Here is a 22,411-nt window from a genome sequence, read left to right as displayed (position 1 = left end):
AGCGAACTAAATCTTGAGTTTTACTAATCAAGCCTTTAATCATAAGATCGTCTCTAAAAGTTGCTACAAGGCAAACACCATTATCACAAAGAACCTGAGATTAATTGCCTTCACAAGTTGGTAATCGAATAAGTTACACATTTCCACTGGAACTTAAACCCAGGAAACAAAGAATTGAGAGAAAATACATCAAATGTATGAAAGAAATAAAATGTTACAAATGTCCGAAAGAAATAAAATGAAAGAAAAACTCAGTTATCAGATTTTTTTTCTATAAATCAATGTCGATTTGGGTGGCCAATGATTACAGACAAAAATCATTGCGATCTTCAACTCTACTGGCTTATATCATGAATTTCTGGGTCATTGTTTACATGTCCTACATCTATGCAGCAGCCTGTCTCACCTATATGGTTGTTTCCCATGATTTCCGATTTATCCCACGGTGGTCCTTTTCTTTTCTGTTGTCTGAAGTACTTCTTACCCAAATCATACGAGGGTTCTCTTGTTCTTTTTAATGTCTGTTGGATGTTAGTACCTGAAATATCAGACTCTGGGTGGTTTCCCCCAGCTGTGCTTGGAATGCTTTCATTGGGATAAGTCCTGTTGCCCTTCTTTTGCGTCGACACTCGTGCCGGTGGAGTTAGCAGAAGAAACGGGTTGAGTGTTTTTCTTATCAGGGGGACATGGAGGCAAAGGAGGAAATGGGTGGAAAGGCATTCCAGGGGCTATCCTCCAAGTTTCTGGACTTTCATCTTGTGGTGATCCAAACTGTTGCAGAAAGGGGAGTGGTATTCCATATGAAACCGGCAAACGGGAAATGAATCTCTTCTTCGGATGAGCAACAACCACATCGGGAAACTTCGACAGGCAAACTTTTGGTTGAGGGAAACCTGTAGCAGTTGATGGAGCAGCAGGTGAAACCAAAGATGTATTGAGAGGAGAGAACCCTGGTGGAGCATCCTGCTGAAAACTTTGATTCCCATTATCAATATTAGTAGCTTCACCTTTGCAAAAGTTTACATGGCATTTGTTATCCCCACTGTTCATCTTCTCTGTATGATCTGATGCTGCTTGACCTAAAGGGGATAAGGTGCTACATTTGAGTTTCTTTGGTGACCGTGAATCAATTTTCTCTGGATCCGCTGGCTGATCCCAACGGCTTTTGCGCTTGTGAATTCTGGCACCATTGGCTTGGGAAACACCAGCTGATGACAATGAACTGCCCTCCCTGGTGGAAGTATCTGTTGATGTTGTTCCAGCCAGAGATTGTGTGACACAATTAATTGCTTCAGAAGATCGTATGGCCTGGTCACGCCAATGACTGTGAGATGCTGAAACCCTGTGAAACTCCATCCTGCCCTCATCCTTGTCCCTGTAGCCATGTTTTCTGACAGGTTTTCGAATCCACTTATCTCGAAAATTCCGGGCTATTTGATGGACCTGTAAGGTTTGACCATAGATACAAAATTAACCCAAGAAAAAGCCATTACGAAAAGAAGTATAGTCCAGAGATAGCAAGATACAGAAGCTATGCATTAAGTAATTAATAAAGGGAATATTAAATGGAATGTCAAGTCGATACCTGTTTGTCATAATGCTCTGTGAATGACAGTATCGAATCCCTAAAGCTACACGAGAAAAAGTATAGTTTTCATGTAAAGATATAAAAAAGACAATCAATTTCAATCAAAACAAAACTCAGTTATATTCTCTAACCTCTCCCTTCCAGCGCAGTAAGGACCTCCATTAATATGCTCCTGAGTAAGTATTCCCCGCCCTGCCAAATACTCTAAAACCTGCAGAAAAAGAAAGTTGCAAACTGTAGTCTTGCCATATTTCCAGAGAATTTTGGTATCTAATTTCAAGTTCTCACGACACTTTATCATCATAACTTTAAGTTCCATATACCAGCTTAAGAATGACAACTCTATGCTGGACCTAACTGCAACCTTGTAGTATCCAAAAAAATGACATAATCATACAATTCATGCCAACACACACACAACAGATGCACAATGCACATATACACTCGATGAATCTTATGCGATGCTTTTTTTGCCATGAAATGTAGCAGCAGACTAGACAAAGGCATTCATATTGCCCTGTTTTTTTTTTCCTTCAAATTTTCTCCAACATAAAAAACCCTTGCCCTTGGGGATCACCATTTACAATCCTGAAAGAGCAGCATAAGTAATATCCTTTGTGCTTAAATGAAGGTGAAGATTATCCACAAAAGACAATAATGCAAAAGAGGTACACAAAGGATGATCTAACTGTTATCACCGACTAAACCAGGCAGCAGCAGATTTTCATAACTCAATCTAGAATTACAGGTGAACTGTCTGCTGCCAAAACTATTTTCCTTTTTCCTTCAAAACAAACTTATAAATTGACGCCATTTCATTGAACAGTAAAATGCACTAATTCACTTACTATTGTTGTATATAACTATTAAAAGAAAGCACTTAACCCATGATAATGAATGCTTTCCTTAATTTTTGTCTGAAACTACCATTCAGTTCAAAAACTATGATGCACCTGATATTCCAAGAATCAATAATAGAAATTATATGAATATTAACAAATATCATTATATAATCAACACAACATAACAATGCAACAACACAGTTTCCACACTGCACCTTTAGAAGCTTCCGAAGAATCGGAATCTTTTTGAAGTCCCTTCTATATTTCTTCAATATGTTGTGTAGCATCTGCAAACCTGAAAACCAAAGCAACAGTCATTTATTTGAATGCCGACAGAGATGCAAATTGCAGTGTATCATTCATCATTGGATGTTGTGCAGCAAAAGTTTGGAAGAATACCATTCTTGTTAATTATGTCGGTTAGCACATGTCCTGATTTTGTTTTCAAAAGTGCATCGAGAATCATTGAAAGCTCTCGATTTCTGCATAATAAGAAAGGTAGAATCATAGATTGGAAACTTATATAGCATGAGCACAAAATATACTGTTACGAAGCATCTAAATGAAGAGATACTAAGTTGACCTTTGAATTGCTTCCCCACTGCCACCATCACCAGAAGTAGCTGTGAGAAGTAGAAGCTTCAAGTAGCCCTTAGATGCATCCTGTCGCAAATCAGAATGTCCAATGAACGTGATCAGGTATAACAATCAGAAATAAAGAAATATGATGCAATACACAAAAATCCACAAATTTTCCTCATCAAAGTGTGATCTTAGTAAGACTTGAAGAAGATGCCAAAGCACACGAAAAGCTAGTAAAAAATATGAGAAACAAGTAAAATTTTCTCATCTAAAAACTAAGTGCCTGACTTTGATGTTTGAACCACTAACCTTTCGTTTTGTTATTCCCCCTTCAGAATCCAGCAACTCATTAAGTTTCTCCTCCACTGCAAGCATTCAATTGCATGCATCAGTAACATAGAAGACTACAGAACAGTCTCGTTTTAAAATAAGAGATTTCTTAACCTGTTTCAAAACGGCCAGTACTGGAATTTTCTGAGAATTTTCTGGGCTTGACAGTTGGCACTTGAGATTTGTTGGATGTTATCTGAACCTTATTTCCATGCAGAGAATTACTACTAATTTTCCCCTTCTTAGCGGATCCGGATGAATGAGAAGTCTTCATCAGGGTGCGTGATTTTGCAGGAAACTTTTTGACTTCTGATGTATCAGACTTGGACTTGTTATAAGCATCAATAATATCAGAAGATAATTTGTTATCTGAAATATTTAGAGAAGCATCTAATTTCTGAATGGAACAAGAGATTTTGTTGATAGCTTTCTGTTCCTCGTTACAATCTGCCTGAACAGCTTCACTGGGAACTGCCACAGGCAAAGCTTCATCTGGCAGAATGTCTAATTGGATTGTCTCAGTTTGAACTGAACTGTTCAATTCAGATGTGGCAGAACGGCTGACAGAATCCTTGGCTTTTTTCACATTCTCGAACTTTCCTACACCATGAGTTATTACACTCTCCACAGATTGCATTGCTGAACCATCAAAGGAATTCGATCTAGATATAACTGCTTTAGAACTAGTCCAGGTTTCACCATCTTCAAACATCATAGGTTCGGGAGATTCTTCATCTGAATCATCATGAACAATTACTTCAGCACTAAGTGGATCACCGCCTATGTAACCCCGACAATGAGGTGAACCGCAATGACATTTTTTTGCAGCAGCTCCAAAAACCCTCACATAGTTGTAGTCAAATGTAACCTCCTCACCCTAACAAATATACCAAGCTTGTCACATATAGATGATTTCTCATGCGTGTAACAGAAAGACGACACACACACAGAAATAACACAGAGAGATATGCAAACAAAAATATATATATGTATATGTAGGTATGGGATAACATAGAAATTTCTTCAAGGTCAGTCCATGTGCCCCATACCCTCCAAAAAACTTTCTACTTAAACATCAGAGTTTACTTGCTCGAGTGAGGCCTCAAGACTCTTTTTTTTTTTTTAAGAATGTTAGGCCTCATTAATCAGCAGAAGGAGGAAAAAAGTGCCCTAGGATTTCATTAACATTATAAAAAGTAGATAGGAATACAAAACCTTAAAACTCCCTTAAGGAGATAGATAACCAAAAAAAAAACATCCCTAAAGAACAACATAAGGATCAACCAATACCAGCCTTAGCTAGGGCATCTGCCTCTAGATTAGCTGTCCTATTTACCTATCTAATAACACCTTCACAATCTCTAAGCTTTTGAATAATGTCTTTAACAGTGTGAGCATTAACATCAGGACATAAAACAACATCCTTAACCCAATCAACTGCCACTCTGCTGTCACTCTCAATAATCAAACGATCCTTAAACCTCTGTCGAATAGAGTCAAAAAAAGATAAGCCCTTTAGGATAGCCTCAAGACTCTCTCTTGAATCTTGAAGCTTTATTTCTGTTTTTGGTTTATCTAAATATCCAACAGAAAGGATGCTACAAATGCAATAAGTTTTCTGACATTTGGGAATTTCAAGAAATGATGCATGGCTACTCTGATGTATACTAATCAACTTATTAAGTATTTCTGTCTCGTTATGAGGACATGCTTCTAGAATAGACATTTTAGCATTAATCTTTGTATTCCACCCTCCACCAAGTATTGTAGCATGAACTAATCATAAGACTCGATAAAAGGCTGGCCAACTAGTATATGCCATAACCTTTAAAAAACTATTAATAGGGCCTGCAGGGGACTAAGTAATGACAAAAATCTATTAATAGCGCTTGCAGGGGACTAAGTAATCAGGCTGAACAAAACTACATTTTGGGAGTTTATGTTTGAAAAATAAACAAGTTCAAACTTTTTAAGACTTGAGCAAGCAAATTGGACCAGGAGCTTAAGGCCTCAACTGTCTCAATAAAGTAATTCAGCAGATCAGTTATATGATATTTGAGCTGTATGTATGAAGCAAACCAGAAAAAAGAAAAGCAATTGCAAGATGCCCATATAAAAGGTATGATTGTCATCAACAGCATACTCTGCAAGCTGACCTTTTTTATATCTCTCAATGCAAATAGTCCAATACAAATTTCGCCATTCACCATCCACTGCTCATGAGAAAGACAAAAACAATGGAAACAAGGTTAGCCATGTTTATACTCAGGAAACATAAACAAGAAAAACATCAAAGTATGATTGACCAAATGACCTATGCAGACAAATCCCAAGGTAGTTGGTCGTATCAGACATATAAAGGTACATAGGTCAGCAAGAGAGAAAGACAAATCAAGCAGATAGTTTATTGCAGACTTATAATCTGACATCTAGTTATCATATTGATATATTATTAATATCAAAAAATTGTTTGAAGTCATGATCAGTAAATGAAAAAAATCCAAAAGGGCAAAGATGGCCATAATAGCAGAAGATTTGGCAAATCAAATTCAAAAAGAAAAGTTTGTAACAGCAATTCACAAAATAAGCTTATCAACCTAGTTTTTTAACAATGTTCCATATATTGGAGATATTGTTGCATTACATAGGAAGGTGGAACAGTGTTGTCAAGGCATCTCTAGGCCCACCAGCTCCTTGAGCTTTATTCAACAAAAGCGCCTCAGATCCTTCAGGCCAGACCCATTTGATTAGGCGCACAACTAGGCACACTTTCTTGTGAGGTGATAGGCATAAAAAATAGCCCACATGATTGAATCTCTTTAAATTTCTTTTATTTTTAACTTTTGTTCATTTACTATATACCTCAAACTCTATGCTTCATAACATTTGAGCATTCAGCAACAAACATAAACCATAAAAAAATCACACATATGGACCAATAAAAAATTGTATGTTTTTTTAGAAAACTAGACTCCACTTTAGAGTGTTTATATATATATTACAAAAACTCATACATATTGCGCTTTACTTCAGTTAGGCTAGCACTTTTTTGCAACTTGTGCTTGAGCCAATATAAGGGTTTAAGTGCCTCTGCCTAGAGTGTACCACCCTTGACAACAATAAGGTGGAAAGGAGACATTCCACAAAGAGATTCTATCATTCATCTCTCATCCTAATTATGGTAACACACATTATACGAATCATATTTAAATTAGTTTTATTGGGAAAGAAATCAAGTTTCTTATTTAAACGATATGAGAACAAAAACCTCGTATGAACATTCACCTTTTCGGTACGACAATTGGGATCACAGCTATGGTTGATGAAGCGCCCCAAATTTCCTTTGACATATGCATCTATTACCTGGAAGGAAGAAAAAAATATCCTTGAAATTGGACAATCAAAGTAATAAATTGACAAAAAAAAAAATACAGCATAATAATTCTAATTGATAAACAGAAGAAACGGGAGAAAACTAGATGAAAACATTATTCAGAACAGATGAATAGTTACAAGCATGAGTAAACATGGGGATGTAAAAGCAAATAAAGTGTGAATTGAAAAGGCAAAGCTAAAGCAGCAAGGAAGAACCTCTGTTTCTCCAAAGCAACTTCACAGATATAAGGTTTCACCATGAACAATAAATAAAATCGACTGTGTAAATAAGTCATAAACTTATGTTTCTAGCTATGTACACATACATCTAGTTAGTATTTAATAATTAAATAACAAATCCAAATACAGGCGGAAAAAAGCTAAACTTTCTTCACTTGCTACAGCCTTTTGTATTATCAATGTTGTATTCTATTTGATAGTTATAACGTTTGTAAACTATGAGTGGTAAAGGATATTATCCAAACCTCACTGCCGTTCAATGTCATGAAGTAGAAATGCCTCTGACCCCTAGAAGCATACTCCTCCTGCCGAGCCTCATAGGCTTGCATATCAAGCACCTAATGAACCATATAATTCAAATACCACATATAATTCCACATATATAAATAAAGTGACCACAAATATACAATCAGCAGAACATACAGCCCCATTCTACATATATTATGGATTAGACAACAACTAACCTTCAACAAATATAAATTTCTTTTTTGTACAACAAATGCCACTTCTGAAAGCAAAAAACTTTGCGAAACTTTCAGATGAATATGAAAAGGATCGGTCAGCTTGCTATTTGGGTTTGGAAAATGACTTGCGAAAAAGACCAACAGCCAACATGATAACACATGAACAAGGGAACATAATAAGAACTAGATACACCCAACTCTATCCTTCCCCTATGATATGATCGCATAATTCCCATTGAAGAATGTTTAAAAGAAACAAACTTTACTGCTTCAGACAGTGCAGTGCATGCATTATATAAACTAAATAATGAAGCTCACCATGACAAGGCATAACAATGCCTTGGGCATACTTATTCAGAAAATCCATTTGTCAATACATTAGGTTTTTTACCAGAACAGTCTAGTAAGGGGGAAGCCTAAACAACAGTGTTCATTATGGTTGCAGTTTACTTTAAGGCCCATTTACTTTAACTATTATAAAAATCAGGCCCAAATAGCCATAACATGAATTTGATTATAATTTCAACGACCCTGTCATGATCAAAGAGAATGAAGTACTATAAAATAAATCGTATGTTACCTCTCCAACATATTCAATAAGGAAATGACCAGCAGATATATTCTCTTGCATCCTCAATCCAAAACCCTTCTTACCGAATCTGTCCCACTTTATTTTTGCATATTTTCGCTTCTGGAACTGCAAAAATAAACATTTGGAATAAAACAACGTTCTCTTCCATAAAAAAACAGAGTCCCCTTAGAAGTTAGAAACACACAACATAAAATAAACTGCATAACTATTACATCTACTAAAAGCAGTGAAGAACCTGTTGATTTGAACAGAGGTCCCCGCAAGGACAGGTGCCTTTGACACATTCAATGTTAAGCATCCGATTTAGGCATTCATCCCCACAACCAAGCTTCCCGTCTGGAGGTCTTTTGCACTGGCAAACCATTATCTGCTTAAAATTTAACTGAAATGTTAATAACAGAAGAAGAAAACAAACCCAAACAAAATATAACCACAAAAGCTATCAACCTGGAAATGAAGAATGGAATCAGAGGTAAAAGATAATAATTTAAATTCCTCTTTTCTCCAATTCAACTAAAGTGCATATTATATGCTTAATCTTTTTACACAGAGGAAACAGGTGAATCAACCGGTTTAACTTGTAAAGTTTATCACCCAAGACATGGGATCAAATTCTACCTTCAACAAGGAATTAGAAGAAAATACTAAGTAATTCAAAAACTCTAACCTTATTTGTGTAACCCAGACCTAGAGGCCCAGACAATAAACAATAACTGAAGAAGTTGAAATAGCAGTTAAAACATAGGAAGTACTTCACAACAAAACCCCCCTCCCACTAAAGTAAGAAGAAGCAAAAGAGGGTCCAACCCATCAGTAGTGCATATGCTGACAGAGTGAACTCATGATAATTTTAATGTAGTTTCAATAAATAAAAACTACATTATAATATCACACAAATTTATCATGTCAGCATAAAATCTATATAGGAAGGCAAAGGTGGGAATAAAAATGATATACAAGACCTGAAAAGATTAATAACCTTCCACTCAAACTTTAGAAAGCCATGATGAGTGCGATAGGTAGAGAGAGAATTAGAGAAAATTCGAAAAAGTCCATTGCTTCCGTTGAGGAATGGATTGTGTTCATTGATAATCTTAGTAAGAGAGTTTCAAGACGTGTGTTAAGGGATTATTTTAGTCCTTTTGGTCAAATTCTGAGAATTTTTATTCCACGGTTTGTAGAGAAATCAAATTATAAGTCCTCGACGTTTGCTTTTGTTCAATTTGCTCATGAGGAAAGTAGGAAGAAAGCAATCCAGTTTGTGAATGGGAAGTGGTTTGATGGGAGAAGAATTTCTGTAGGGTTGCTAAGTATCAGAAAGATAAGAGAAGGGAAGAGGATGTGGGGAAGAGGTTTGTGGAGATCAAGTCAGGGGGAAGGGATACTTCAATAATTGGGAGGAAGGTTGTGTCGTTGAGAAGCTTTAGAGATGGAAGATCATATAAGGAGGTTGTAAATTCTAAATTTATTGTGAGAAGAGATCCAAGGTCAGGGGGTAACTTGGAGGGTATTAAACTGAATGCTCCTGGTGTGAGAAACATCTGGGATATGCATATTCCATCAGACAATTGGGATTGGGTGAAACGATCATTAACAGGGATAATGAAACCTTCTTTTGACCTCGTTTCATTAAAGGAAGCTTTGGAGATGGAGGGGGTGGAGGTTCAGGTTGCGAGATGGGGTTACATATGGAATGCATGCATAATTACTTTCAATTCGGTTGAGGAGTTTTCTAGTGTATGGATGAATAAGAAGAAAGCGTTGTTATTATGCTTAGACTGGTTGGCACCAGTATTGAACAAAGATGGAGTTCCGGCGACCCTTTGTCAGATAGAGTTGAATGGATTGCCTCTATTATGTTGGAATGAGTCATTCTTGAGAAAACTTTCTGGGAAATGGGGTGAGTTTTTAAGTTTGGATGAGGAATCACGAACCCAATCGGACATGTCGTCGGCGAAAGTTCTCCTCAGGGTGGAAAGTCCTTATGATATTCCTGATAAGGTGATGATTGGCTCGTATGGCAGATCCTTCGAAGTTATGATTTCAATGGGTTCTGTTTTGAATATAAACCAGAAGAAGCGGGGAGGAAGGAGGAGAAAAATTCAAAAAAACAGAACAATGGTTATGTCTTGTCTATGGAGGGGGTTGGTAGATGTCATACTATGGCAGCAGATGGGGAAGAATTCTCGGATGATGGGAGGCTTAAAGTCCTATCTTGGTTAAATAATGGGCAGAACAGTGGAGTTAATGGAGTCTGCGGGGGACAAGTCCAATCGAGTAAGTCAACAATAGGTAACTCTAATTGTGGGCTGTCAGGTTTCTTGGAAAACATGACTAACCAGATGGGAAGTCATGTGGGCCTAGGATTGAGGGATACAAGTGACCAGGTTGACTTTGTTCAATCAGAGGATAATGAGGTAGTTGTTTCACCAATTAGGAATTTGATTCCTAGTGGGTCTGCATATAATATAAATGGGTTGGCGATAAGTTTATTTTACAGCCCAATCTCTTCTCTGAAAATTCTATGCTTGCTGCTGTCGAGGGGGAGACTGGGGTGGCCAAGGATAATACTCATGGGGAGATGGAAGTGGTTCTAAGGGAACAGGGTGTTGAATTGGAGAAAGTTCAGTATGTTGTCTCGAGAAGTAGGGGTGTTCATTCGGTTAAAACGGTGGCCGACCGAACCGAATTAACCATAACCGAATTAACCAAACTTTTTTTTTCTTTAACCGTTAACCGAACCGAATTTTTTTTCGAACATATTAACCGAACCGAATAAATTTCGGTTAATTCGGTTAATTTCGAATTAACCGAATTTTTTTTAAAATTTTCTAATTTATATAAAAATTAAATATTTTTTAATTCAAAAAAAGTTTATAATTAATTTAAATAATATATAATTATAAATTAAAATTTTAGATAAATTTTTTAATTAATTAATATTGATTTAAGTTTAAAAGTTATTGGATCTTAAATTATTAATTGGGTTTTAAATGGTTTGGGCTTGGCCTATATGTTATATATAATATATTTAATATTTTTTAATTAAAAAACAGTTTACAAATAATTTAAATAATATATAATTATAAATTAAAAATGTATATAATTTTTTAATTAATTAATATTGATTTAAGTTTAAAAGTTATTGGATCTTAAATTATTAATTGGGTTTTAAATGATTTGGGTTGAGCCCATATGTTATATATAATATATTTAATATTTAAAATTTAATTTCGATTAATTCGGTTAATTAACCGAATTCGAACCGAATTAACCGTTAACCGAATTCGAACCGAATTAACCGTTAACCGAATTCTAAAAATTTTCTTAACCGTTAACCGACCGAACTAATTCGATAACCGAACCGAATTAACCGAACTAATTCGGTTCGGTCAGTTAACCGAATTAGTTCGGTTATTTGAACACCCCTATCGAGAAGTCTGGTGGGGGATCATGTATGCAGTTTTCAGAATCATAATTTTGCATAGGGGCAAATTATTAGATGATCAATCGGATGGATTAAAGAAGATGAAGATGAAGATGGTTATGGAGGATGATCAAAGTTGTCAGAATGAGGGAAGCTTCTCAAGTATGAGTGTAAGAATCAAGAGTATGAATCAAGAGGGAATTACATCAGGTCTTATTAGGGAAGGTCAGATTATAGCAAAGAAAGATCACCTGGTTCCAACTAACAATCAGGTTAAGTGCATTTCTCGATCAAAAAGTCTTAATAATCAGAGAATGCTGAGAATTGCTCCACATCGTTCAGGAAGTGTGTGCTCGGATAGTGAAGTGGCTGTCAATTTTTTTGATAGAGTTTATAGAAGGGTTGTTAGAAGCATGATAAGGGATTCGTTGGAACAAGTTAGACAGTCTTCCCAATCTTCTGTTAAAGCTAAGGAAGCTGTTGTTACTAGAGAGGTCTGTGATATGTTGGGGATTACCTTTAAAAGGGTGCAACATCTATTAGAGGAGGAGATATTCAAGATGGAGATGAAGGGGTCTTCAAGGGGATCATGAGTGTTTTTTGGTTTGTGTTGGTGTTCTTGATATCTATTTATAATTTCAAAGTTTAAAATAATTACATGGAATGTTAGGGGTCTTGGAAGAAGAGAAAAAATCAGAGCAGTGGCCAGACTTGTTAATAGGGAGAAGCCGGTTATTCTATTACTACAAGAGACAAAGCTAAATGTTTGTCATTCTGGTTTATAGAGGAAGTTAGGGGGTAACTTTTTGAAAGGTGCAAGCTTCAATCCCGGGTCTACAGGTGGGCAGTTATTTATGTGGAATGAAAGTTTTTTTGAGGTCAGAGCAGAATATAATCAGAACAGATTTATGGCATTGACAGGGAAGTTCAAGTTGCTAAATTTTGAGTGTGTTATAATAAATGTCTATGGTCCATCAGTAAAGGCAGATAAAGAGGAATTTTTCAGTGAGTTGTTGTGCTTTGTTCAAAGTCTAAATCTGCCAGTTTGCATAGGGGGGATTTTAATGCATATTTAGATCCTGAGGAGAAATGTGGAGTATCACAAAATTGGCATTCCATGGATTTGTTTAGATCCTCTGTCCAACACTTTAATCTTATGGATTTTCCGTTAGTTGGAGGAAAATTTACTTGGTGCAACAATAGAGATTCTCCCACTTGGGTTAGGCTTGATCGGTTTATATTTTGTAGTTCTTTCCTAAACAAACTTCCAAATATGATCCAAAAAATGTTACCCAAACCCTTTCGGATCATAATCCGATGGTGTTAGTAGAAGAATGCAACAATTGGGGACCTAAGCCTTTTAGATTTTTCAATTACTTATTAGAGGAAGATGGGTTTGCTGGGTTGGTTGAAAATTCTTTGTCTAACCTAAGGAAGGATAATGGTCGAAGGGGGTTGTTTTCTTTACTTAGAGGAACAAAACAGCAGATCAGGAAGTGGCCCAACAGGAATCTTAAGGGGATCTCTGAAGAGATTTCAGAATTAGAAAGTAAGATAAATGGCCTGGAGCTGAAGCTACAAAATGGAGGAATTTCAGGTCAAGAATGGGATATGCTGATTCAGTCCAGGAATGATTTATGGAAGTTGCACAGCAGAGAAGAGAGCATTTGGTTACAGAGATCAAGATGGAAATGGATCAAGGATGGGGATAGGAACACGAAGTTTTTTCACTTAATAGCTTTGAATAGAAGCAGAAGGAATTCTATTTCGGTATTGAAAATCGATAATGAAGAAGTTTCAGACCCGGATCAGTTGAAAGCCTTTGTCTTTGACTATTTTAAGGACAACTACAATTCTAAAGCTACGTTAGAGGTGGAAGAATTAAATTTTAATTTCATGAAATTAACAGAGGAGCAGAAGAATGGTCTGGAGGTTAAATTTTCAGAAAATGAAGTGCGGGAAGCAGTTTTTAATTCAGATAGTGCCAAAGCCCCAGGTCCAGACGGTTTCACGATGGGTTTTTTTAAGAAATTCTGGCATATCCTAAAGGATCATCTTATGAAGTTTGTGAATGATTTTCATAGAGGGAGGAGTTGGGAGCATGGGGTTAATCATGCTTTTATTACATTGATTCCCAAGAAGCTTAATCCAGAAGGAATTGAAGACTACAGACCAATAAGCCTAGTTGGTAGCCTATACAAAATTATCTCCAGAATCTTATCGAGAAGGTTGGTTTCGGTTATTAAAGGTTTAATTAGCCCCTCGCAGTTTGCCTTTATCCCTGGAAGGCAGTTGCTTGATTGTGCTTTTATGGCCAATGAATCCATAGATTTCTGGAGGAAAAAAGGAAGGAAAGGAGTTGTCTTCAAAATTGATTTTCGTAGAGCTTATGACTCAGTCGAATGGCCAATTATATTGAGATTATTGAAGGTCATGGGTTTTGGGGAGAAATGGATTTCTTGGATTCATTATTGTATTTCTTCTACTTCAATCTCAGATATTGTTAATGGTTCTCCAACAGAAGAATTTCAGATGGGCAAGGGGTTGAGGCAAAGCTGTAGTTTATCCCCTTTATTGTTTAATATAGTTGGGGAACTCTTGAATTTAATGTTGTGTAAGGCTGCTAATATTGGTCTATTCGAAGGATTCAATATTGGTAAGGAAGACAATCCTTTTAATTTGACTCATTTACAGTTTGCAGACGATCTCATATTCTGCAGAGACTCTTCAAATCAAATTCTTAATATCAGAAGAGTATTGAGGGTGTTTAGCTTAATATTAGGGCTTCACCTTAATTTGTCTAAGAGTAAGTTGTTTGGAGTTAATTTGAAAGACATAGTAAAAGAATGGGCATCCGAAGCAAGTTGTGGGGTGGGTTCTTTTCCTATGACTTATATTGGTTTACCGATAGGTGCAATCAAAAATTCAGATTTGTTGTGGGAGCCAGTTTTGCAGAAAGTTTACAACATATTAGCAGGTTGGAAAGCTTCCTCTTTATCGATGGCTGGAAGATTGGTTTTGTTGAAATCGGTGTTGTCCTCCTTACCTATTTTCTACCTTTCTATCTTCAAATTACCATTCAAGGTAAACCAAAAATTAAATTCTGTTATGGCTAAATTTCTTTGGGGTGAAGGACAAGCCAAGAAACGGATTCATTGGGTAAATTGGAGTAAGGTGTGCCAACCTTATGAAGAGGGTGGTTTGGGAATATTGGACTTGAGTTTGGTTAACAAAGTTAGCTAATAGCTTTGAAGAAAGGTTTGATTGGAAAAAGTGGGTGTGGGCTGGATTGGCGCCTCCTAGAGTTCAAACTTTTTTGTGGCAGATTTGTCAGCGCAAATTAGCAGTTAGATTAGAGCTGAAGAAAAGAGGGATTCCCTTGGTTGACGTTTTGTGTCCCCTTTGTCATTCCCATGATGAATCTATAGATCACTTGTTCTTATCGAGCTCTGTTGCTAGGGAGGTTTGGATCAATTTTTTAAGATTATGGAATGTTTCTTCTGTTTTGCCTCGAGACCCCTCTTCTCTTCTTTGTTCTTGGTCGTTCCTAAGGCAAAATTCTTCTATTTGGAGGTTCATCTCGGCTGTTGTGTTCTGGTCTATCTGGAAGGCTAGGAATTTGGTTGTGTTTGAAAATGGAATTTTTGACAGATCGGGTCTTTTCTTCATCATTAAATTTAGGTTGGCTAAATGGTTTATAGCTAAATACCCTACTGTTTGTATTCAAACAGACCTTCTAGTAGAGGATCCTTCGCGGGCTGACATGTTTCCTATTTGTTCTACTCCAAAGAAGGTCATTGGTTGGGCTCCTCCTCCGATGGACATGTTCAAACTCAATGTGGACGGGGCAGTAAATGGAAATGGATCGAAAGGGGGAATTGGTGGTATTTTGAGAGATTTTAATAGTTGCATCTTAGCCTCCTTTTCTTATGCAGTGGGACATGGTCTTCCTTCTTGGACAGAACTGAAAGCTATCAAGGAAGGCATTGACTTCTTCTATTCTTCTCATTGGTCTAAGAAGGGAAGACTCATCCTAGAATCTGATTGTAACAATGTTGTGGAATGGATTTTAGAACAGCAATCAGTACCTACTGTTTTCAGTAACATGGTTAAGGAAATTCGGGATGTTATTTTTGCTAAGGGTTGTGTTCTTAGATGGATTTCTAGGAGTTCTAACGTGGACGCTGACAAGCTAACTAAACAGGGGATTGGATGATCAGTGATAGATTATGGTGGTTAGGTTTCGTGTTTTCTTTGAGTTATTTAGGGGCTTTCTTTCTGTAATGGTTTTGCGAGTTTGGTTTTAGGGTTCACTTTTTTAGGGTTCACTTGTTGAGGCAGTTCGGTTTAGTCTTCTTTAGTGTTTCTGTGTTAGGTTCTGTATGGCTGTTTTATGGTGTTCTGTGTTGTTTTCGGTTGTTCTAAAGGATGTATATTATGTATCTTTTGTTGTTCAATGAGATCCTAAGGCACTCTTTTCCTCCTTCCTCTGATTAAGTAGCTCTCTCACAAGCTACTTTAATCAAGAAGGGGGTTTTTAATGAGGCCTTCAATTCTTATCAAAAAAAATAAGCAAAGTTGTTACTCCTCTAGATTCATGGATATGGAGAGGTATTATTAACAGTTATGAGAAGAAGGACCAGGTAGGGGAGTGCTTGAGGTCAAACTCGAAGATAATAGTGGGGAATGATAAATCAATAGAATTTTGGAATGATGTTTGGGTCCATGGCTCTTCCTTAAAGAATCAGTTCCCTAGGATATTTGCTCTTTCGAATAATAAATGGGGAAAAGTGGCAGAATTCGGTTCCTTTGAAAATAATGGTTGGGTTTGGAATATTAAGTTAAGGATGAATTTATGTGACTGGGAATTGGATCAATGGATTTCCTTGATACTTTTGATTGATAATATAAGTCTGTCTGAATCAGTGGATGATTTCCTTGGGAGGTCGGGGAAAGGTGATGGTTTGTTCTCGGTTAAGTCATGCAGAATGACTCTTTCCTGTAGAAATGGAGATAATTTTCAGTGGAAGAAGTGTGTGTGGTCTGGATTGGCATCTCCTAGAGTGGAAACATTCCTATGGCAGATTACTCATCAGAAATTGGCTGTTAGAGTGGAATTAAAGAAAAGAAGGGTTAATCTGGAAGATGTTTTGTGTCCATTATGTCATAACTATGAGGAAACAATTCAACATCTTTTTATTGCTTGCTCGGCTGCAGCGAGGTTGTGGAATAGATTCTTAAGGTTTTGGGATATTTCTTCGGTTATGCCCCAAGACCCTTCTTCCCTACTTTGTTCTTGGTCTTATCTTAGGGAGTACTCTACTATCTGGAAATTTATCCCTGGTGTAGTTCTTTGGTCTTTATGGAAAGCTAGGAATTCGGTAGTGTTTGAAAAATGGAAATTTGACAGTTCTTCTCTATTCTTCATTTCCAGATTCAGGCTCGCTAAATGTTTTTTAGCTAAATTTCCCTATGCTAATATTCAGGATGATTTACTAATAGGGGATCCATCGCTTGCAAACAAAATCACTACTAAATTGGTTAAGAAAAAGAAGGTTAATTGCTGGTCTCCGCCCCCTTATGATTTTTTTAAATTCAATGTTGATGGAGCGGTGACAGGTGATGGGATGAAGGGTGGAATTGGAGGAGTTTTGAAAGATTCGAATAGCTCTACTTTAACCACTTTCTCTACTGCCGTGGGACCTGGTCCTCCTATGTTTGCTGAGCTAAAAGCTATTAAACAAGGAATTGATATATTCCTTTCATCGGATTGGGCATTAAAGGGTAGACTTATCATGGAGAGTGATTGTAAAAAAGTTGTGGATTGGATTTTGATGCCTTTTTCTGCCCCAACGTTTTTTAGTTCTTTGATTGAGGAAATTGGGGTATTATCATTAATTGGATTCCTAGGAGTTGTAATTGGGAAGCAGACAAACTAGCTAAGGAAGGGATTGGTTGAAGTATACAGGGGTATTGTTGTATTGTTCTGTAGTTTTTTAAGGGATGTTTATTATATAAGCTGTATCTTATGTAATTATGGTTTATTAATAAGATGAGGCACTCTTTTCCTCCTTCCGCTAGTTGCCTCTTTCACAAGAGCCAACTAAGAGGGAGGTTTTTAATGAGGCCTCCTATTCCTATAAAAAAAAATAACCTTCCACTCCCGGATAAACTCATAGTGTGCCTAATCATTATTACCATTACAACAACCTATAATGAAATCAAGTTAAATTCAGACTCTACCTTCAAAAAGAACAAGAAAAAGTTAGATTCAGAATCAAACCTCATCAATGGTTTGCGTTTTTAGGCCACGATGCAAAAATTGATTACTATTAATACGCCAAAAATGTGAAGGTGCAGATGCTGCAATAAATTGGAAAGCAAGTATGAAAGGAAGATTGAAAAGGAAAGAAGTGAGCAGAAAGATAATCATTACACTTAAACAACAACTCTAGCTCATGCAGTTTGGCCATAAATAGTGAACACTATACCTGTCATACATTTATTTTCAATTCCCTTTTCCAATTCCTTATTACTGAAACCATCACAACCATCTTCCTCAGCATCTGATATGCCCAACTCAGCATTAATATCTGCATTGGACTTCTCTTGTGGGATTGAGCAATCAGCAAATGCTTTATCCACGTTGTAGCCACAGACCCTTCCAAGTAAGTGACAAAACAGAATTAATATTATGCATCAGACTGCCTAAGCTTATGAAAAGATACAAAATGAGAACACATTTGAAATGGAGAACATATTATATAACATAGCTCAAACAGAAGCAAGCATTTGATTAGATGGTAAGATGACATGGTTCATGAAGACTGCAACCATTACAAGAACACCAAATTAGGTTTCCACAAGCTGGAGTATTTCATTAGGCTCTGATCATTGCAGTTCATAAGATATGGGGATAAAAACTAAACAAGCAACCCTTCCTGTATCAAATATATGGTATGTGTTTGGACAAGCAATTTGACTATTGTCAAACATTTAAGAGCTAACTAAACAAACATGGAAAAACCGGCATTTAATAAATAATTCACATAATTCTAAGATGATAAAGAGATGTATGAAATTATAGATACCAACGGTATGCCACATCAATTGACTTTACAAGTGAAACTGGTATTCGACGCCATTTATGGCAATCATCGCAACGCACCCAAGCACTATCAGGCTGTGTGTGCTGCTGCATGATGCCATCTGGCACCAAGTCACCATTAACCACGTCTGCAGGTACAATATTGTTGCCAGTATTTGAGTCCTCATTATCATCTGAAATATGATTTCCTGCAGCTCCAACTATTGCAAAAATAATTAAAACAGTCTCCGTTTTCTTATATTCTGAATCAATTTATCACAGAGGCAAGGAATAAGAATGACAACTAATGTGTGAAAATTGTAGAAGAGATGAATAACAATAATAACATGATAAGAACAGAGAAGGGAAGAAATAGTTACACATATCTTTAAAGTTCCAGTACCTGGTACAGGGCTCTTTGCTACTCTGGCTACAATCTCTTCATTGAAACCTATCTCCTTTACTTTGCTCTTACTAACCGACTTTGTTCCTTTCGTGTTCCTTGCAGAATCAGAGATTCTAGACTTTCCCCTGCTCACTCCCTGAGATTTTGAACTTTTGGAAAGTTGATTACGCTTGTGATTAGAAAAAGAGACAAGCTTAGTGCTCTTTGCATCTGGAACATCAGGACTGAAACAAGCATTATCCATACTTCCTATAGCATTTTTGGTGATTCCAAGCCCATTCTCTCTTGAAGCATCTGCAGCAGGGGATGTAGTAAGGGCCTTGCAGCAGACAATTCCATTATCTACTGTTTTTTGCCTGCCTCGGTGACTCTTTGATGATTTAGCTTTCCCAATGCTGACTGCACCAGTAGATCTATGATTATCCTTTTTCTTTCCCCTCTTGCTACCCTTACTAGTCTTAACACCTCCAGGAGAAGCTAGTGCTCCAGAAGTATTAAAAACCATATCATCTGACTCTTCTTGGTGAATTAAACCAACTTGTGTATCAGGAATTGTATTGATTACTTCAGAATCTGGTGAAGTTCCAGGATCCATGCACTTGTTCTCTGTTTCTTCTTGAGATGCTTCACCCACTGCATCAGACTGACTTACAAGGGAATTATCTGCAGCATATTCAGCAATCTTCACAAGTTTTTCAGCGCTCCCTACAACCTTGTTTGCTAGTTTTACTTCTGTAACAAAAGCATCTGAGCATGTTTTCACCATTTCCTGGTCCTCCTTGGAGTGAAACTGCATTTCACTACCCAGATCTCCTGCTTTATCTTCAACAACATTTTTCTTCCCATACTTCCCAAAAGTGCCAACAGACACCGACGGATCAACCACTTCTGCAACCAAAGTGTTCAGATTACTTGGAGCAACATCCTTGCCCAATTTAATCTTCAGACGTAGGCAACTGGTTGAAGTGTTATTTAGCCCACTTGGTTCTTTTTTGTTTTGACCAGCTTGGTGTTTGCTTCGTTTTCGACTACCCTTATCTTTGAAAGGTTCTTGATTCTGCACTCCATTACACAAAAGATCAGGACATGGCTCAAGAAATTTTGTAATATTATTCAACAATCCCCAAGTGGAAGAACGAGCTGGTTTTGATGAACAGCTTCTCTTCCTTCTTGAAGCTTTGAAAAGGAACTCGATACTTTCAAGTGGAAGTTGCAGCTTTCTGCTACTGCAGTTCCTACCACCCCTTTTCGCAGGAGCCTTTTGGCTTGATTTACTTTTCTGTCGGCTCCTTCGAGAAGAGGAAGATGTGGTTGGACGCTTTTTAGTTTCTGCAACACAATCAACCTTGACAATATCCTTTCTTTCATTCTCTCTCTGTCCAGAACAGTCAATTGAACTGCTAGCACTAATTGCAGCTGATGCCTCCTTCCTAAAAGGATCAGGTGCATCCAAATTCCCAGCCAAGCCATTTTCAAGAACATCAATGGGCTGACATGACAAAGAAATTGATTTATCAGAAAGACAGTTTGCACCTTGCTCTAAAGAATCCCTGTTCAAGTTGCAGGCCTTTCCTTTAGCATTTCTTATTTCACTGGATATCTCAACCTTTGTACCTGCAGGAACATTAGACCCCTCAGAAACCTCTGCAACATCTTCTGAAGGACAACTAACATTATTAGTTTTTTCATTCTGCTGTGTGTGCAATGATATGCGTGAAGCCAACAATTCAATGCATAAATCATCAATACTTCTAATTTCCATAGGTATAGTAGAACTCTCCAATAAGATATCACTGCTACTCGGATCTTTCTGGTTATGACAGTTGCAACTACCCAATGAATCACCTGTTCGTTGTAAGATGGAAATTGTCTCAGCACAACATGAAGTCAATATCTTGCTGCACATATCAGTTTTTGAATCATGAACATTAACGTTTCCCTGATTTTCATTCAAACAGACCCCATGATCACCAATCCTATCACCCTTCAGTTCAATTGACCCAGAATATATATTTTCACACTGAATTTCATTCGAATAACCTGAACTATCAGAATGACCCATTAATTCCTTTGGCACAGAACAATTAAAACTTGCACCCTGCTTATCATTTAAGCAAACCACAGTATCACCACAAATATCACCAATCAATCTGTTCAAGCCAGCACCATCTAAATTCTCACTCTGATTTCCATTGGAACAAACTGTACTATCACCATATGTAGTACCCCTCGACTCCTTTGGAAAAGTATCATCCACTTTCTCACCTTGATTTCCAATTGAGAAATCAGAATCATTCACACTTTCACCCTGATCTTCCAAACAACAAACTACAAAATCATCATTTTTATTGCTCGTCAATTCCTTCAAACCAGAATCACCCATAAGTTCACCCTGATTATTTTCCACACAAACCACACCATCACTGCACATATCAGTCAATTCTTTCGAACAAGTAGCGTCAGCTTTTTCACCCCAATTTTTCTTCAAATGGACTGAGTTTGCACACCATTCACCACCAATCAATTCCATCATACCCGAACCCACCATCAGGACCTCACCCTTCATTCCAACTATGTAATCAATATCTCCAGATTTTTTGCAACCAGTGTTTTCATCTTCACCCTGCTTACCAGCACAATCCCCGTTAGAATCAATCACAACACAATCCCGTTGCTCAGAGACAAGTTTCCCCGTTGACTCAGAGCAGCAATGTTGCACTTCAGCAGCAACTTCAAGCGAAGGTTCGTTAACCAAAGTCATCTTCCCAAACGAACCCATATCAGTTGTTTCCAAACAAATTATCAACAATGCAGCAAATTCATTACTCCAAACCTAGATAAGTTGAAAAAAGGGGGAAATGTTGACCCAATAATTAAAATCAAGCGTATCCAATTCACTAATACAATGCACCCTCAAATTCACCGCCAACAAATCCCTAGCTCCCTTTAATCACACCTTTCCCAATAAAACCTTAATAATAAATAAATAAATGAAAGCATACCTTGTCAAAGCTCTCTCTGAGAAGAACCTCGGAGAAAACCCTAGAATCCCTTTCTCTGCACAATCTAAAAACCCTTCATCTCAGAATCTTAATACTAATGCGAACAAAAAACATAATTGGAAAGAAAAAAAGGATAACACATTGAAAAAATTAACCACGAAGAAAAAAATTAAATTTAACTAAAAGAAGTGAAGGGGACAAAAGATATACTTCGCTAGAGAGAAGCGAAACCATGCCGTTGAAGAAAGGAAGAAAAAGGTGGTTTTTTATTTTTGAAAGTTTTTTATTAAAGAAGAATGGAATTTTTTAATAGGCCTGTTTGGGGGAAAGGAATATGAGAGAGAAAATACGAGGAGAAAATAAAAAGGGGAAAAAAAGGAAAAATAAAGAAGGGAGATGAGATATTAAAATATCAATTTTGACCATTCCTCCTTACTTTTGTAGTCCGAGTTAGATTTGGACAACGATATTCTTTG

At 37.0% G+C, this 22,411-nt stretch overlaps 1 protein-coding gene across 1 annotated transcript; it reads right to left on the bottom strand.

The window, feature by feature from the left end:
• Positions 1-80: 80 nt before the first annotated feature.
• Positions 81-22,195, bottom strand: LOC120152714 (histone-lysine N-methyltransferase ASHH2-like). The gene is made up of 19 exons (XM_039164876.1): positions 22,146-22,195; positions 21,936-21,990; positions 18,931-21,766; positions 18,532-18,748; positions 17,932-18,101; positions 17,724-17,803; positions 8,249-8,380; positions 8,002-8,118; positions 7,203-7,295; positions 6,628-6,705; positions 5,499-5,555; positions 3,457-4,219; positions 3,322-3,377; positions 3,014-3,093; positions 2,830-2,912; positions 2,646-2,725; positions 1,720-1,799; positions 1,586-1,631; positions 81-1,443 (listed from the first exon to the last, which is right to left on the bottom strand). Exons 3-19 carry the CDS (start codon positions 21,710-21,712, stop codon positions 589-591), a joined length of 5,769 nt encoding a protein of 1,922 aa, XP_039020807.1. The 5' UTR covers positions 21,713-21,766; positions 21,936-21,990; positions 22,146-22,195; the 3' UTR covers positions 81-588.
• Between the last annotated feature and the right edge of the window lie 216 nt (positions 22,196-22,411).

The sequence above is a fragment of the Hibiscus syriacus genome, unplaced genomic scaffold, assembly GCF_006381635.1.
Source record: "Hibiscus syriacus cultivar Baekdansim isolate YM2019G1 unplaced genomic scaffold, ASM638163v2 tig00111095_pilon, whole genome shotgun sequence".
In the NCBI taxonomy this organism is placed as follows: Eukaryota; Viridiplantae; Streptophyta; class Magnoliopsida; order Malvales; family Malvaceae; genus Hibiscus; species Hibiscus syriacus.
Note: the sequence above shows the minus strand (reverse complement) of the source record. Positions and strands in the feature narration are given on the sequence as shown.

Excerpts from the sequence above, each read along its gene's own strand:
- LOC120152714 (XM_039164876.1), bottom strand. The coding sequence starts at position 21,712 with ATGGGTTCGTTTGGGAAGATGACTTTGGTTAACGAACCTTCGCTTGAA. Across the intron at positions 17,804-17,931 it reads TGAAAATAAATGTATGACAG|CATCTGCACCTTCACATTTT; the intron begins GTATAGTGTTCA and ends AATTTATTGCAG. Across the intron at positions 1,444-1,585 it reads CAGAGCATTATGACAAACAG|GTCCATCAAATAGCCCGGAA; the intron begins GTATCGACTTGA and ends CAAACCTTACAG.